Raw genomic sequence first — 19,150 nt, forward strand, 5'->3', positions numbered from 1 at the left:
ACTTTACCTGAAGGAGTGCAAATACAATTTTATTTTAGAGCAGAGGGAAAAAATCAACCGGATTTTAATGGTAATTTTCTGGGCTTGATGGGCATTTTGCTTTTGATGTCTAAATGTATTATGCCATCTTTTCCTCCAGATCATTGAGGAACCTGCTTGATGGAGAGATGGAACATTCTGCAGTGCTCAGGCAAGAGATTGACAACTTGAAACGAAAAGTGTCAGAACAGGAGGAACGACACGTAGCCAAGATCCAGGCATTGGCAAGGTAGGTAAAATGAAGTTGAGAGCAAGGAATGGTTGTGCATGGAATCATGTGATGGGTAGTTTTGTTTTAAAGACTATAAAAACATTGACCAAATAAATGTATTTCTAAAGTATAGGGTATCAAACTCTTTCATGGAGAGCAGCAAAGAGAAACATGAAAATTGAGTAACTTTCAACATGAGTCTTTAGGAGGTTGGATACATATGAAGTATCAAAATATGCATATTTAATAGACTATAATATATTTCTATATCTACAATTTTCACTGTGATGAAATCCTGTATTTGTGTTGAGCAGGTGTTTGTTGAAATAGTTTTGATAAAGCCAATTCTTTAGTTTTACTTCAGGTACAGGGAAATCCTTGCTCTGTCCCCCTTCCCCATTTTTCTCTCTCTTGCCCATTTCTCTCCTTGTTTTCCTTCCCATCCCCTGCAACATGTCCTTATCACTTTAGGGTTTTAAAATGAAATCTGAGGGGAAAAAGACAGTTGTGCAATAATACCACAAATTACAAATGATTTATTCATAGATGTTGTGGTACCAAAACTCCCACCAAAATTCTACTTGATTCCCTTATTGTGGTGTGGAGGTGATACTGGTGTCCTAAGGGTTATGCCAATGAAGCATAAGCTCTAGCAGTTTCTACTAATTTATGAAGGTGGTTTAGTATAATAAGTACTAGATATATAATTAGAAGATCTGGCTTTGAATCCTAGTTCTCTTCCTGTCTTTTTTATTTTGGGCAAATCATTTAACTGGTTTGGGTCTCTGTTTCTTCATTGGAAAAAAGTAAAGTGGTTGAACAAGGTAATTTCAAAGGTCCTGTCCAGCTTCAAACTCTGTGATTTTTTTTTTTGTATTCTGTATTTGGTTTTATTTAGTTCATTGTGATTTAATGTATAAGAATACTCTACACATTTAAAGAACTAAAACACAGCATTTGTTAGTTTGGTATAGCACCCCAGCCTTGTTACTGTTACTTCACATTTCCAATCATTGTCTGCCTTCTTTCATGTATAGACAGTCTGAATACTTAAACTGCTAGCCCATAGCAGTAAAGTTGGTCCTTTAGCTCTTTGATTTAGAGATTCACAAGGAGGGTAAAGAGGGGCAGGGATTTTCATTATTTTTTAAAGGACTTGTAATAGACTGGGCCTCCCAAGATGGCCTGCTCTAGAAAGAAAGTCATGGAAAGCAGGTTTATTGGTTGCTAGTTTTCTAGACATTCAACACAAGACCTCTCAGCTTCTGCTCAGATTTTCATTTGTATTCACCAGTTGGCTCTTCATGTGTTCTGGGTGCTCTCTTGGGTCCCGCCTTTGAGTGGATCACATGTCTTTTATCCAAAGACTGAGTCTAGCTGGTTTGAAGAGTTTTATCACCAGAAGGTTGACTGGACATTTTAAAAAGTTTTAGTAGTTTATGAAAACTATTTGTTAAAGGTATAGAAAGGTTGCATTATGTATTGGTAGGGGTGGCTCCATGGTGATGAGGTCTCACGTTTTTAGAAGTATGGAAATAAGTGTCTATGAAGGAGAAGTTGATTATTCCTTTTCCCTCCCTACTGGTCGGGATCCATATGCTTCATTGCATTCAGTTATGAGCACTACACTTATAACAAGACATTGTCAACTTGAAGCATATAAAGGAGAGGACCTAGGTTACTTTAGGGGACTCAAAGCCATGTTATAAAAGGAGGACATGAAATGGGTATATATAACTTAGTGAAGAGAGAAAACCCAAGGTACATATGATTAAAGAGTTCCCATCTAGAAGATGAATTAAACTTATTACATACGGTTCCATGCCTCAGAACTAGGATCAGGGTTTGAAGTTAACAGAAGCAGATTTTTATCTCAGCATAAGGAGGAACTTAAAAAAAATTAATTAGAGTTCTCCAATAATGGAATGTACTACAAATTTAGACAGTGAGTTCCCTGTTACTGGAAGTGTTTAAGAAGATATTGATTGACTGTGTTGGGATGTAATAAAGGGCATTAGGAGATGATTTTGAATAAATGACTAAATGAATTTGAATAAATGAATAAAGTTCCCTTACAACTATTAGAATCTATAATTTAGCAGTTTTCTTCATTTCAGCTGATAACTTTCCAAATTTATAGTGTGGAGGAATCAGATATTCATAATGATAGCCTTGAGGCACTGCAAGTTTTTGAAGTACCTTCTGACTTATCAGAGAAAGAGTAAATTAATTCTGTGACTTGGGGCAAGACATTTCATCTCTTTGCGCCTCAGTTTCCTCATCTCAAAAATGAGGAGGTTGTTTTAGATGATTGCTTTTGCCCTTTCCTTTTCTGAAAATCTGATTCTGTTATTCTTGCTATTTGAAAATCATCGAGTTTTGTATAGAATATAATGTAACTATCTCTTAAGCAGATAATTTGATTAACCATTATTTCCTTCCAGTTTTGCCAAACCAGTGCAAAACCCCAGAGTTTATTGTACTTGAAAATTTCTAACACTCAGGTTGTCTGTAAAACAGACAGTCACTTGGGATGAAGAGACAGGAAGAGCTGAAATGGAATAATTATGTGGTTGTGGTATATATTATGCAATACGATATTTGTATGTTTCCAACTGGGTTCGTTTCTATCTGTAGCTAAATCCTCTGACAAAGTTCCCTTGCCTTTTTCCTCATTTGATCAATATGAACACTGTATCATCAATCAAGCAGATGATGTTCCTCTACCAAGAAGCCTTAGATACCAGGATATTTGGCTTAGCTTGGTTGTTTGCATGCCCCTCCATGGCTATAGATTTTGCATATCTAGTGGATCAGCCTTGATCATAGAAAGACTTAGAGTTGAGGTGGTAACCAGCCCAGGTGAATTCAAACACAGAGGCCTGTAAGGTGGGTGAGACCTTGGAGATCATCTTGATCAGCCAATTATTTGCTATGTGTCAAGGCCAGGTACGATTTTGGAGTAATTATTGTTGGAACAGAACTAGTATAAATGATGAGATAATATGTAAAGAGTTTTATAAACTTTGCAATAACATGGGAAGGTCAGTTATTAATATCATCATTATCTTCATCATTTTTTTTTAATGGACCCAGCATTCAAGGCATGGTAAGATGTCATGGCCAAACATACCTTGCTGTTTTCTTGAGGCCATTCTCCCTAAAAGTGGGCTGCAGTTTAGTCCTCAGTTGGTCTCTATGCCACAGTCATTTGGCCAGGCCAAAAAGCATCTTTTCCTTGTATGCACCTTCCAGTGAGCCACAGAATTTATTTTATGCTCAGGGCCATTACTCTTCATTTGACACAGTACTCCTATTTCTATTGTTTTTCAGGCCTTGACTGCTTTGTAAGCTTTCTTCTCTGTGTATCTATCCTCTATGAATAGCTAACTGATGAAGCTTACTATTTATTCTACAGTGAGTTGCACTCGTATCTGAAAGAGGCAGGTAGAATGAGTTATTCTCTGCTGGATTATGGCTAGTCAGATATCATAATATTGGCCTTCTATGAAAACTCTAATAAATCTCTGCCTCTGCTCTCAGGCTCTTTCTCTCAAATTTTAAAGAGAAAAGTCATTCAATGACTGAGAGTCAATTTCCTGTATGTATCCAAAGGGATTGATGGAATTCTTTTCTAAAGATGTAGAAGGTAAGAACCAAAGCTCTCAGGTGACTGGTAGAATTGGCTTAGGAACCACCTCCTCAGAAGAGCCTGTGACCTTGTAGTGCCAATTCCTTATGGTCCCAAGTGACAGTTGTTCATAGGATCATAAAATCAGAGGATTAGAAGTTCAGAGTTGGAAGGGACCTTGCAAATCATTTAATCCAACCCCATTATCTTTTTTTTTCATTAAAGTGTTTTATTATTTTCCAGTTACATGTGGAGATAGTTTTCAACATTTGTTTTTATAAGATTTCTAGTTTCAAATTTTTCTCCCTCCCTTCCATCCCTCTTCCCCTCCCCAAGACAGCAAGCAATCTGATATAGGTTATATATGTATAGTCACATCAAACTTATTTCTGCATTAGTCATGCTGTGAAAGAAGAATCATAGCAAAAAGGAAAAAACCTCAAAAAAGAAAAACAAAAAACATAGAAATAGTGTGGTCCAATCTTCATCTAGATTCCATAGTTCTTTTTTTTCTGTATTTGGAGAGCATTTTCCATCATGAGTCCTTTGTAACTATCTTGGACCATTGTATTGCTGAGAAGAGTCAAGTCTATCACAGTTGATCAACACACAAAGTTGTTGATACTGTGTTCAATGTTCTCCTGGTTCTGCTCATCTCACTCAGCATCAGTTCATGTAAGTCCTTCTAGGTTTCTCTGAAATCTGCCTGCTCATCATTCTTATAGCACAATAATATTCCATTACATTCGTATACCACAACTTGTTCAGCCATTCCCCAATTGATGGGCATCCCCTCAATTTCCAATTCCTTGCCACCACAAAAGAGCAGCTATAAATATTTTTGTACATGTGGATCCTTTTCCCTTTTTTTATGATCTCTTTGGGGAAAAGACCTAATAGTGGTATTGCTGGGTCAAAGGGTATGCACAGCTTTATAGCCCTTTGGGCATAGTTCCAAATTGCTCTCCAGAATGGTTGAATCAGTCCACAACTCCACCAACACTGCATTAGTGTTCCAATTTTTCCACAGGTTCTCCAACATTTATTATTTTCCTTTTTTGTCATATTAGCCAATCTGATAGGTGTCAGGTGGTACCTCAGAGTTGTTTTAATGGGCATTTCTCTAATCAATAGTGATTTAGAGAATTTTTTCATATGGCAGTAGATAGCCTTCATTTCTTCATCAGAAAACTGCCTGTTCATATCCTTTGACCATTTCTCAATTGGGGAATGACTTGGATTCTTATAAATTTGATTTAGTTCCCATATTTTAGAAATGAGGCCTTTATCAGAAATGCTGGCTGTAAAAATTGTTTTCCAGCTTTCTGCTTCCTTTCTAATTTTGGATGCATTGCTTCTGTTTGTATAGAAACTTTTAAATTTAATATAATCAAAGTCTTCCATCTTGGATTTCATAATATCCTCTATCTCTTGTTTGGACATTAATTGTTTTCCTCTCCATAGATCTGAGAGGTAAACTATTCCTTCCTTTCCTAATTTATCTGTGGTATCACCTTTTATGTCTAAATCATGTACCCATTTTGACCTTATTTTAGTATAAGGTGTAAGATGTTGGTCTATGCCTAGTTTCTGCCATACTATCTTCCAGTTTTCCCAGCAGTTTTTGTCAAGTACTGAATTCCTATCCCAGAAGCTGGAGTCCTTGGGTTTATCAAACAGTAGATTACTTAAGTCATTTACTGCTGTGTCTCCTGTGCCTAACCTATTCTAGTGATCCTCTTCTACTCTATTTCTTAGCCAGTACCAAATAGTTTTGATGACTGCCACTTTATAATAAATCTTCAGATGTGGTACAGCTAGCCCCCAACCCCTTATCTTAAAAAAGGTTTTGAGAGATTAAATGACTTTCCTTCACTCTCAAAGGTAGGAGAGTCAGGATTTGATTCTGGGTCCTCAGACTCTAAATCAAGTGCTCTTTCTGCTGTATAATGGTACCATGTTCCCTTAGAACAAGGTTCTTAACTTGGGGCCCATGAACTTGTTGTTTCTAATATTATGATAACCATGTCAATGTCATTGGTTTCCTATGTATTTTATTTTGTTTTATGTATTTATAAGTATTATTCTGCCAAAGGTATCATGAAAATAGCTTGAGATAATAGCCTAGAGTAACAGGAGAGCAATGTTAGATGGAATTTGAATTGTGAAGCACAGTTGGTAGTGTGATGTAAAGGGCAGACTTATTTTTTCAAGAGGGAGTGTGAAGGCTGTTTGTCTTATCCTATTCAGTGACTAATACATTTAATTAATTAATTAACTAATATTTGTTTGTTGAGTACTCTCTTGAATCCACTGTGTATGTAAATTGGGGGTTGTTTTCCTCTTTAAAGTTATCTTAGAAGTGAACAAAGATCAGAAATGATCTTCATTCCTACCCTATTGATCATCTTCATCATCGCCTCAAAACTGAACTTAGATTTAGGTGTCTAGGCCTAATCCTATATATACTCCAGTTTTCAGATTTTTCAATCGCATGTATTCCTGAGATATACTCTATACCTTCTATTAGTTTGTAGTTATAACCTAATTTTGTCATTCTTTCATCATTTTTTTTCTTAGATGACAAATAGAGTAGTTAGCTAGTTTCATTTGGTAGGTGCTATTTCTTCCTCCTCCTATAGAATAATATTATCAATAACTGATAAGTCTATAACGAATCATAGCACATCAGGCAAAGGAAATGTGTAGGATTAGGAAATGAAGGTATTTTCTGAGATATTAATATAAGACATGGATATTTGGATAAAACCTGAGATATTTAAGAACAGTTGTTTTCCTTAGAGTCTTCCAAAATTTAATCCTGAAATCACCAATACTTGTCATCACTAAAAGGTTGGAGGTAAGAGACCGTCTGCTAATTAATATTTATTAAATTTTTTTTTTTAATTGAGGCAATTGGGGTTAAGTGACTTGCCCAGGGTCACACAGCTGGTAAGTGTTAAGTGTCTGAGGCTGGATTTGAACTCAAGTACTCCTGAATCCAGGGCCAGTGCTTTATCCATTGCGCCACCTAGCTGCCCCCAATATTTATTAAATTTTGTTTGAGGAAACAAATCTGAAGGGCTTGGATTGTCTCCTGCTATGGACTAAAAGGACTAATTGTCCACTTGATATACACTAAGCTGTTCTAAAGTCTCTTCATTTGGTTAGGATTTTTCATCATAGTTTAGGTAAATAATTCAGCTATTTCAAATATGCAGTTGATGATTTCCAGACGTAACCTGGCTTGCTAACCTTCAAAGAAGAATTCCTAAAATAAATCTTCTTGTTTCTAACACCAAATAGTTTGTTTAAAGGAGTCTAATAATGAATTTGTCAGGGCCATTTAAGCAATTTAACCTTTCTACATTGGGCTCTGAGAAAGGTAGGAGTTAGGAATGTTAGGATGATGTTAAGAAGTGAGAACTCTTCAATTAGAAACCATGCATTTTGTATTCTAGGATAGGTCCTCCCTTGAGGATTACATATTGGTCCTGGATTTGTTTGGGATCTCTGGAGAGGACTCCAGCTTCTACTATGAGGCTGGAAAATTCCACTATTTGGAGCCAACCATCTGCTACTGATCACTTTAACTTCCACCAGTCATGGAAAGTGAAGGTGCCCTCTTTGGCAGGAGGTGTATGGCTAATGTTTCTCTTAGAGAAATAAGTAAAATCTAGGTTTATTTGTGCCTGTGTTTGAGATTACGAAATCATCTTCTCAGTGTTAAGAGTATAGAACTATCCATTCATTCAGCCATATGATAGATTTTTGAGGCAGGGGTTCTTAAACTCTTTTATGCCATGGACAGCTTGGGCAGTCTGTTGAAGCTTGTAGATTTCTTCTCAGAATATTGTTTTTAAAAATAAATTGTGATCCAAGGAAATAATAAATTTCATATAGAGGTTAGTCAAAATAAAGATGTAACTTTTTGTCCATCCATATTCTCAGACGCCTTGGAATCTATTCATGGACCTCTAGTCTAAGAACTCATGTTTTAAGAATTTTTCCCCCCTATAGGATCACAGTTCTAAAGCTAAAAGGGGGCTTCATAGAATGTCTCCTCTAACCCCTTCATTTTACAAATGAGTAAACTGAGGACCAACAGGGAAATTAGTGACTTGTCCAAGGTCACACAAAAATAAGCATCAGATGTGGGATATGAACTCAGGTTTTTCTGACTCCACCATGGAATCCCATTGCCTTTATCAGTTTTAGAAGTACAAGGTGGGGGGCAACTAGGTGGTGCAGTGGATAAAGCACTGGCCTTGGATTCAGGAGAACCTGGGTTCAAATCCAGCCTCAGACACTTGACACTTACTAGCTCTGTGACCCTGGGCAAGTCACTTAACCCTCATTGTTCCCCACACACACACACACAAAATAAAAAAAAATAAAAGGTTTGAGAAGTACAAGGTGGGAGAGGCATGGCTAGATAGCAGTCAGTTTTCTCAATAATTATCCATGTGAAAGTTGTGGAAGAGAGGATCCAGAACTGAGCATCATTCTCTGATGTACCAGATAAAAAGAAATGAACATATTTATCTTCTCTTCTAATTCTGGATTCCAATCAAGAGTACAGGTTCAGTTTATTTAGTTGATGAGTTAAAATTTTAGGGGGTAAACAGAAAGGTATTTGAAGGAACAGCTGTATTTGAAGCATGCATCCATATAGAATTAGCAAAGTGTTAGAACCATCAGCACCCACAACAGATGTTCACCACAAAGCCTGCATCAAATGTGGACTTGGGTGTTTCATCAGAATGCTGAAAATGTGCAGCTGTTAAGAAGGAAGAAAGAAGCCCGAGTCTGAGTCATTGTTTTATCCCATTATTTTCAAGGCTTTCTCTCTTCTCATCTAAAGGAACAAGTAAGAAGAGATAAAAATTTACAGAAAGCAATAAATATGATACAGTTCTCATTAACAGGTTAGTGTAATTATCCACTGGGGAGAGAACTGCATTTACATTCATTAGTGTTATATTTGCTGTCTTGTGTAATTAGAAGTGGCCAAAAGATCTTTTTGAAGACACACAAAGCTCAAAGCAATTGTGAGCAATAACTGCAGAACACAGGAGATAGGTAAATGAGGCCAGGTGAATGATACTTTTTGCATTCATTGAAAGAAATTATTGAAATTATTGTATCTGCCCTTTGCTGATCTCTGTAGTTTGAGACCACATTGATCAGTTTAAACTCTTTGCTTCTCCCCTCCACTTTGGTGTAGGCAGGAATTCAACCTGGTTATTCGTAGAAGATAATTTTTCGAATCTTCCTTTCTGGAAGCTCACAAGGTGGCAATTTCCATGTCACTGAATATGAAGACTGGATCTTAAATATAGCCAACATGTGAGTGCCCTGCAGGCGGTAACAGTTCTGATGACATCATTGCCAAGCAAGTTCTTGTTATTTGAATGCTGGTGAGGGAAGCAGCAGGAAGCTGAGCAGAGGAGATATTCTTGGCAACATCAACAATTCAGTACAAAGAAAGACAACTGCCAAGTCCACATGGCTTTTGAAAGTTAGGGAAATGATTGCTCTAGGGGTCCAGTCATATCTTGATTGTGGTAATGGGAAACAAAGGGGGTAGAATGGGTAATTGAAATCCACTGATAATCTAAAAACCTCATTTTCATTTAATGCAATCATTTCCACTATTCCCCCCACAAGGCCTTTCTGCTGGCTGCTAACAAGGAGAAAAACTGTCTGAGACTAATTTCATCTTCTTTCATTGTTCCCTCATCACATTCCTGATGAAAGTGTACTGTGCCACCCAAAAGTCAAGGGCCAGAAAGAGAAGTGAGGGACCTGGATGATCCACAAACTGGATAATCAGCCTCTGAGTGATGGAAAGGGCATTAAAGATTTGTTTTCTCATTAGACCAGAGTTCTAAAGTTTTGCAAATTCTATGCTTTACTTTGTGGTAGAGGAAGGCTGTTGTTTCTTCTCTCTCTCTCTCTCTCTCTCTCTCTCTCTCTCTCTCTCTCTCTCTCTCTCTTTCTCTTCCTTCCTCCCTCCCTCCCTCCCTCCCTCCCTTCCTTCCTTCCTTCTTTCCTTCCTTCCTCCCTCCCTCCCTCCCTTTCTTCTTTCCTTCCATCCATCCTTCCTTCCTTCCTCTTTTTAAAAAATAACTTCTTCTAGATAGTTTCCTCTATATGATGGTCTCTGCCAAGTTCATAGATAGTCTCCATGTCTTCTATTGTGGCCTGGAAGAACCTGTTGCTAAAACACACAGCAGCATCTGTGTATCAGGCAGTCTAGTGTGGGGCTGCCGAAGTGAGCAGAGTCACCCTTGCCAAAAGAGTGAGAATTTTGTTTTCACAGGCTGCTCAGGAGTTGGGAAACAATTGCATTTCTACAGTGTACTAAGCTGTTCACCATACTGTTGAAGTTATGATGATTACCTCCTAATGGAGCACTTCTATGAAACAGGAAAAAGACCATGAAGCCTGAGTTGTATATCTGGACTACTTTCAGTTCCCCCCAACCCTCTCCATCTCTCTATTTAATACATAAAGCTCACAGATTTCTCATCGCTAATAAAGACCACTGTTAAAAAAACAAAAACAAAAACAAACCCTTGGCATTCAAGGCTCCTTCTCTTTTTGGCTCAAACTTTACAGCCAGATATACCACTCTGTTAAGTGAAAGCAGAGTGGTATAGTGGATAGGAAAACGAGGAAGTCACTATTTGATAGGCTCAAATTCTGCCTCTCCGCCTTACCTGTTTTACCATGGATCATTCATTCATTCTCTCTGAAATTTAGTTTAATCATCTGTAATAGGGGAACACTAGTACCAGCAGTACCTGTCTCATAGGATTCAGTTTTGTGAGACTCAAATGGAATATGTACCTAAAGCACTTTGTGGGATAAATGTCTGTTATTTGTGTCAGACACTTTGTCAAACTGTAATATTCACCCATCCCCAACTACTTCTTCATTTTCATGACTTTATTTGTACCATTCCTAACATTTGGAATTCTTTCTCTTATCTGTCATTGTCCTTTTTTTTTTTTTTTTTTTGGTGAGGCAATTGGGGTTAAGTGACTTGCCCAGGGTCACACAGCTAGTAAGTGTTAAGTGTCTGAGGCCAGATTTGAACTCAGGTACTCCTGACTCCAGGGCCAGTGCTCTATCCACTGTGCCACCTAGCTGCCCCTGTCATTGTCTTTTGAAATCCTGGCTAATTCTCCAAGACCCTGCTCCGATTCCATTTTAATGTAGGCTTCTTGGTATCCCCCCAACCATTAACAAACTTTTCCCTTTGAATCGTCATGGTACTTTGTATCTCTTTTATATTTGTTCTGAACACATCTTTCTGTATGGTGGGGTGAGGGTGTAGAAATAACACTGGATTAAGAGTTATGAGATGGAGGTTCCAATTCCTGCCCTGGTACTTAATATAGCCACAACTTAGGTCAAGTCCATTCACACCTCTGTACCTCAGTTTCTTTGTCCTTAAATTGAAGAAGGTAGGTTAGATATCTGAAGTCTTAGCTTTAAATCTTGTGATGCTGTTGGAATTCTTCATTTGGATGTTCCACTGGCATTTCAAACTCAGCATATCCAAAACAAATCTTATTATCTTCCTCTCTAAAATTGCTCTTGATCAGAACTCTCCTATTTCTTTTTTTTTTTTTTTAGTGAGGCAGTTGGGGTTAAGTGACTTGCCCAGGGTCACAGCTAAGTGTTAAGTGTCTGAGGCCGGATTTGAATTCAGGTACTCCTGACTCCTGACTCGGCAGCCCCACACTAGACTGCCTGATACACAGATGCTGCTGTGTGTTTTAGCAACAGGTTCTTCCAGGCCACAATAGAAGACATGGAGACTATCTATGAACTTGGCAGAGACCATCATATAGAGGAAACTATCTAGTGCTCTATCCACTGCGCCACCTAGCTGCCCCTCTCCTATTTCTTTTGAGTATATTACCATCCTTCCAATTTCTCTGGTTTATTACCAGTCATTCTTTACTTTTTCATCTCTCTCACCTCCCCCTGCTTCAGTTGCAAAGGCTTGTAACTTCTCTTACCACAGCATCCCTTGATTCTTTTCCATCCCTTCCCTCTTCTCTTTTCTCCCTTCTCCATTTTCTCCACTTACATAGCTACTACTTTGGGTCTGGCTTTTGTCACTTCTTTGCCACTTCTTGCCTGACATCCTCCTTGCTTCCAATCTCCCCATTTCTGGTTGTGTAATTTAAGATTCTAAATGTGGATTCTAATGTGTTCCCCCAGTTTGGGGGAAACTGACTAAAAATCACTGATAAAACGAGTTTAGGTTTTTAAGGGTTTATTGGAAAATAGAAAGAAAAAGATTGGGAACAGAATTCCAACAGCCTGGCATTCCTATCTTTCCTCAAATTTCCTGTGAAGTCCTCTGCCGCCACCACCATCAAGTCCGGAAGCCAAAAAGGCCCGCGCTCTCTGTGCAGGCTCCCTTTCCTCCTTCCTGTCTCCTCCCAGACCATAGGAGGCTCCTCCAGTTGATTGGCTGGTAGACTTGATAGACAGCACCCATGAGCAAACGTCATTTCTTGACGCCAAGGAAAAGCCACAATGCCTCTGAGGCATTTTCCTCATGGTGGAGCTCTCCACAGCAAGTCTCCAGTAGGTGGCGTCATTCCAATCATTACATGGTGTACCCTCTACACTGTCAAAATGATCTTACTTAGATTTTCTCTTGGATCTCTAGAAAGCTCATCTTGGGCCTCTCTTCCTATAGGAAGACTTGCTTTTCCTGCCTGTCTCTACACTGTATTGTATGGTGAGCATTTTTTTTCTTCCCCAAGTTACCTAGAATGTAAATTTCTTAAGGGCAGGGACTGTAATTTTTTTCTTTTTCTCAATACCTATTCTATTGTAGTACACGTGGTAGGAGCTTAATAAGTTGACTCTATGATCTCTTCTTCTGGATTGAGAGCTTCTTCCGGGCAAGGACCCTATCTTATTTATTTGGGTCGTCCTCAGCACCAGCACAGTGGCTTGCCTGTAAGCGCTTAAGAAATGTATGTTTATTTGAGCTATCATAATTTCCTTCTTAGAACTCCGAGTTTCTCTTTCCATTCATCATATTCCATAAATGGGACCATGATAATATATGCAGAAAATAGTTGTAGGTGGTGAGGTTTAGGAGTAGGTAGGAGGAGGCCTTGATCTAGTTTTTAAAATATATGGTAATGATGCCATTTGTCTTTTTTTAAAAAAAATAATGCTTCTTCTAGGTTTCCCTTCCCTTCTGTTCATTCCTCCTTGTTTAATCCTGTCAGAAATGAGTGGCAGGAAAAAAAAAAGACTAGAAAAAAGGATATCTGTTGCATAAATCATTTTGCATAGTCATATGACTTTCTCTGATGTCTAAGTGACTAGCCCTTCTTTTTAGAGATGATTTGATTTATTGATGGGCTAAATTGCTTTTATTTCATTTTACAGTTTGTAAATTTATTCCCAAGTGCTGCCACTCATTTGGAATTTATGTTTTTGAGTATAATATCACCTCAGATTGACTTCATAATTTTTCGGATGCCCCCCCAAATGCACTGCACTCATTATGCAGCTGCCTTTTTGGGTCTATAATGCTTAATCTTTACACAGTATTCTTCTGGATTAGTGGAATCAAGGTTCATTTCATACTGACTGTGATACTTTCTTTCCCCAAGTTAAACAGGGTAATGTAATAGTATAATTGAATCTAGTGATTTGGTGGGTTCAATTAACATGGACCAGTGTATATATTTTTTTTCTTTTTTTAGTGAGGCAATTGGGGTCAAGTGACTTGTCCAAGGTCACACAGCCAGTAAGTGTTAAGTGTCTGAGGCCAGATTTGAACTCAGGTACTCCTGACTCCAGGGCCAGTGCTCTATCCACTGAGCCACCTAGCTGCCCCAGTGTATATTTTTTAATGGGTAGATAGAATGCAATGTGTCAGTCCCTACTTTTGAAAGGCAGAATACCAAATAGTTAAGGGATAGAAGCCATTGATTCTTTTTTTTGGGGGGGGGGGGCTCAGGGTAATGAGGGTTAAGTGACTTGCCCAAAGTCACATAGCTAGTAAGTGTCAAGTATCTGAGGCTGAATTTGAATTCAGGACCTCCTGAATCCAGGGCTGGTGCTTTATCCACTGCGCTACCTAGCTGCCCCCATAAACCATTGATTCTTGAAGTTATATCTGATATTGCCTTGGTTAAATATCTAACTTAAATGTGTCAAGCAATGGGGTAGTAGATCTGTGTTATCCTCTATTAGCTGATAGGGTCTTATAGTTGAGGCTTTAAAAATTTTATAGTTCTATGTTAATCAGACTGGACCTTGCCAAAAGTTTTTGAGTTTAGTTTTAAACAACTTTCCATGAAAATTTAAGATTAACGAACCAAAATTAAAATGAAATTGACCATAATATTTTCAGGCTTTTGGATAGTAAGTACAGAAAGAGCACAGGCTAGAAACCAATTGATCTCAATTTTTGTTTTTTCTCGTTTAAAAATCATTTGTAATTGCAGTCTGCCTCATTTTTTCTCCTCATTGAAAAGTAGAAATAGTATTTCAAATCTTTTTGAATTATCTATGGATATAGTGGGGATATTAACTGTATCTCAATAGTCAGGAAACAACTGGGCTAGTAATTTCTGAATCAGCTATTTGTATTCAGTCTGACCATTGATTATTAAAACAAAGATTCAAATCAATATCATTATCAGTAGAATAAAAGGGGAGGATATAGCATGCAATTAAAACATCCTGACCTATTTAAATAATTATCATCATAGAAAAATGTTAAATGGAAAAGAGACTAGATACCAACACAGACTATCATTATTTTCAAAGGAAGTTTAATGGTTGAAAATTCATTACCACAACTAGAATGACTAACAAACATTGAAAAGCTTTCACTTAAGAGACACTTGATCCATTTGCCACTTGGAGAGATATTACAGCTAAGGGCAACACTAATTTAAATTATAAACTCGTTTGTAAAATGTTATAGGGAAGGATGGTAGGACATTATGAGCAGTTCAGTTCATAAAACATCAAGAAGTGGTGGAAGAAAAAATAAATATAAACAAAACTTATGTTGTCCAATTAAGTCATCTGGAAGACAACAAATAAGGCAAAAATGGAAAAGATTTGTTCAAATTATTACAACAAAATGTTTTCTGCATCAATTAATATAGATTTGATGGTGCTGCTTGAAGAGCTATTACTAAATCACAAAATTTCAGAGTTGGAAGGGACCTCAGTAAATGGATAGTTGAATAAATAAAAAATCATTTATTAAGCACTATGCTCAAATCACCGCTGTTTCAGTCAAGAAGGAAGAAAATTTTCCATTTCCAAGCAGAACCAATTAGGAAAGCACAAAATTACTCTGTGGTTTCAAGAAATCCGAGGAAAAATTGGAATATGATATTCCAAAGAGCAAAGGAGCTTGGTTGGTGACTCAAAATAGCATATTTTGCAAAGCTAAAAACTGTCACATGCAGAAAATAACTGACCATTTTGTAAAAGGGAAGCTTTTGAAGCATTCAGCAGAACCCAGTGGTGAGCAGAGTATTCAAACTGATCAAACAGTTGAAAGTTAAATATTTTCAAGTAATAATGACAGATGAAAAAGATGTAATGTGTCTCTCTAGTTTGACCCCACTGGGGAGACCCAGGTAATCCATTCCACTTTGGGATAGTTCTCATTTTTAAAAAGCTTTTTCTAATTTCGAGTCCAAATTTGCTTCCTTGAAATCTTAACATTTCTCCTCTTTCTGCACTTTGGCGCCAAGCAGAACAAATCTAATCTCTCTTTCACTTGACTGCCCTTTAGGTACTAGAAGACAATATCATGTTCCCCACTCCAGTTTTTTTTTTTCCTTTGGGCTAAAAATTTCAGTTTCCTTCAATAGTCCTCAAATGGGTTGGTCTGGAGGCCTTTTACTATTCTGGTTGTCCCCCTTTGCATGTTCTCCATTTTATCAACATCCTTTCTGAAATGTGGTACAAAACTGAGCACAATATGTTCAAGATATGTATTGTCTTCCCAGAACAGAGGGGAAGGGGAATATCACCTTCCTTATCCTCAACAATAATCCTCTTTTATTAAAGCCTAAGACTGAATTTTCTTTTTTTTTTTCTGTCATGTCACTCTCAACTCAAATTGAGATTACAGTCCACTAAAAACCTTACACGTTGTTCACAGAAACTGTGGTATTATCATGCCTCCCTCATCTTGTACTTGTGAAGTTGATTTTTTTTAAGCCAAGTGTGACTTTACATTTATCCCTATTTAATTTTTTTCTTATTAGATTCAGCTCAGTATTCTCCCTGTCAAGATATTTTTGGATCCTATTTTTGTCATCCATTGAGTTAGCTAGCTACCCCTTTCAGCCTTGTTATCATCTACAAATTTGATCAGCATCCATCTATGTCTTTTCCCAAGTTTTTAGTAAAAGTCAGAAATAGCACAAAGCTAAGAAGAATAATTTCCTGAGGGCATGTTCCTGGAGACCTCCTGCCAATTTAACATATGACTATTACTGACTATTTTCTGCTCTTCCACCAGTTCTGAAACCACTTGATTGTACTATAATCTAGACCACTTCTCTATAGCACTTTGTCACATCCTTTACTAAAATCTAGGTAAACTTTATGTGCAGTGTTCTCCTGAGCTACTCTATCAAAAAAAAAAAAGAAAGAAATAAGTTTAGTCTATCTGGTAAGATCTCTTCTTTCAGAAACTGAGCTGGATCCTTTTCTAGATGTTCACTGTCTCTTTTAACAGATTTTGAAATTTTGTCAGGAATTGAATTTAAACTTATTGACTACAATTTGCAGATGATTTTCTGACCCCCTTTTTTGGAGATTGGGATAGCTCTTGCCCTTCTCTAATGATTTGTTCTCTCTTCCATTACAGTCTTTCACATGTATTTATAGAAACTCAGTATCACATCTCCAGTCCTCAAAGTACCCAAAGATGTAGTTCATTAGGACCAGGTGACTTCAAGGAAAGTTAGGTTCTCTCTTACTCTCTTTTCTTATATACAGATTAGTTATCAGTTCCCTATTTCTCTGTTTCCATTCCAAACATCATTTGCTTTGATAGAGAAAACAGAAGCAAGATAAAAATTAAACTGCCTGGATTTCTCTCTGTTGTTAGTTATCACCATCCATCCATCTGAACAATAGCCCTATCCCTTATTTGATTTAATTCTTTTCACCAATGTAACTAAGAAAGCACTTTTTGTTGTTTATTTGTTTCCCTTGTAGTAGTCCTGTCCTTTTTCTTTTTTTTTTTTTTTGATTCAACTCTTTTCACCAATATGAGTATTATTATTTTTTTTTTGTCCTGAAGTGTCCTATCTTGTTTTAGCCTCTTCCGAGCATTACTGTCACTGGCACTATTCATACAGTACCATGTCCTGCTTTTGTAATCATCTTCTGTTTTCTGCCCTTGCCTTTCATCTTTTGTATGTCACTTTAAAAAAATCCAGGTTGTTTTGTTCTCCATGTTCCCAGGCAATTCAGAATTTTACTCATTAGCATTGTTTGTGTCTCTGAAAGTTTTCCACCCCATGGGCATACTTCCCATAGAATTTTAGCTGATATGATGAATCTTGCTTATCCTTCCACTGAACCCTTTGAAATCTGTTCTGCTAGAATCCAGGATGTATGCCACATTTTAAAGTAGAATTGGCACAATAAAGAAAGATAGCTGAGAAGAACATGTGGGCAAGACCAAGGAAGCATGGAAGGGTCCGTACTTGAGGCATCACAGTTTTGAGGACATTGAGAGGTCAGTTCTCAAGTTGTCTGAGAGGGAAAGATATTGAAAGCCTGGAAAGTCTTATAGACTTTGTTAGGGTTGAAGAAAGTGATAGAGAACTAACTCAAGTGGCAACTTCCTCATCTCTACAAAACCTTTCTGAGAGTAGTTTACACACTTGTTGCGGGCATCCTCCACCTTTGTAGAGACCACCCAAAACAATGAGATCACAGGCCGCTGGAGGATTAAAGTGTAAATGGATAAAGCATTTGTTGTTTACTCACTGTTAGGCACTGTGCTAAGCAATGGGCATGCACTCAAGAACCCTGTATTTTAGTGGGGGAGATAACATGCAAAAAACTGTGTACAAGTTATATGTATTGTATATGGAAGGTAGTCTCAGAGGGAAGCAAGGAGGCAAGAAAGGGAAGCAGGAAGGACTCATAGAAGGTGGGATTTGAGATTAGATCTTAAGGAAACCAGAAGTCAGAGGTAAAGGGAGAGAACATTTTGGGCATAGTGGGAAGCCAGGGCAAATTAATGGAGTTGAGAAATGGAGAGAGAGTACTGTGTGAGGAACTGCATGTAAGCCAGTGCTATTGAATCACAGAGTGTGTTAAAGGGAGTGAACATAAGAAGACTGGAAGGTAGGATTGTCAGTTGTTTTAAATGCCAAATAGATGATTTTATGTTTGATTCTGGAGGAAATAGAGAGCCCCTGAAGTGTGAGTAGTGGGGTGGAATGGCCTGACCCACACTCTAGGAAATTCACTTTGGTGGCTGAGTGGAGGATGTTTTTGGAGTAGGCCATAGAATTGAGGCATCTGTTATTCTTTGATCTTGCTACATGCCTGTCTCTCCTTTATTGCTCATAAAACTCTCCCTAATCTTTTATTCTCCTTCTTACTGTAAGGTTAACATCTCCATCCTTATTTTTCATTGTGGTTGTTGATTTCATTTCTTGTGTTCACCCTGTTCTAACCTAACACCTTTAGTAACAGATTGCTTCAAGGGTGAGTCAACATCGCACCTTTAAAAAGCTACAGTTTTTGATTAGTAATGAACTAATTCCTGAACAACAAAGATATGTTGAACATATCACCAGATTATATTTGAGAGCCTAACTTTTCTTCTTTAATTATTGCAGTTGCAGCTCGTGAGTACAAGATATTTGTCCCTGTGTGACCTGACTGGTCCCAGAGAATGACCTCTTTTCACTGTTCTGGCTGGAGTTAATTGGTTTTGGATGTCTTCTTTATCACTTCTGGGGTTTGCTTAGTTTGAAGAGATTGTGTCCTTTGGTAGCAGAGGCATTGGGATGGGAGTAGGAAGACCTGAGTGTTTCCAGATTCTGTATTGCCAATAATAGGACATTGGCTTTCTGAGTTACATAACCTATTTAGGATGCAGATTTCTCATGTGTCAGTTGAAAAGAACAGGGTAATTCATCTCTTTGCTCTTTTGGAAATATGTGTACATGAAACTGAATTACAACTGTAAAACTCAACTTCTTAATGAA

General features: G+C 37.7%; 1 protein-coding gene across 1 annotated transcript in view; it reads left to right on the forward strand.

Moving 5' to 3' along the window:
- The window catches only part of SNX29 (sorting nexin 29), a 673,154-nt gene that overhangs the window by 140,346 nt on the left and 513,658 nt on the right, over window positions 1-19,150 (forward strand). Inside the window, exon 13 of the mRNA XM_043964582.1 lies at window positions 140-268. Coding sequence (XP_043820517.1) covers window positions 140-268 — 129 coding nt within the window. The remainder of the gene's footprint in view (window positions 1-139; window positions 269-19,150) is intronic.

The sequence above is a fragment of the Dromiciops gliroides genome, chromosome 1, assembly GCF_019393635.1.
Source record: "Dromiciops gliroides isolate mDroGli1 chromosome 1, mDroGli1.pri, whole genome shotgun sequence".
In the NCBI taxonomy this organism is placed as follows: domain Eukaryota; kingdom Metazoa; phylum Chordata; class Mammalia; order Microbiotheria; family Microbiotheriidae; genus Dromiciops; species Dromiciops gliroides.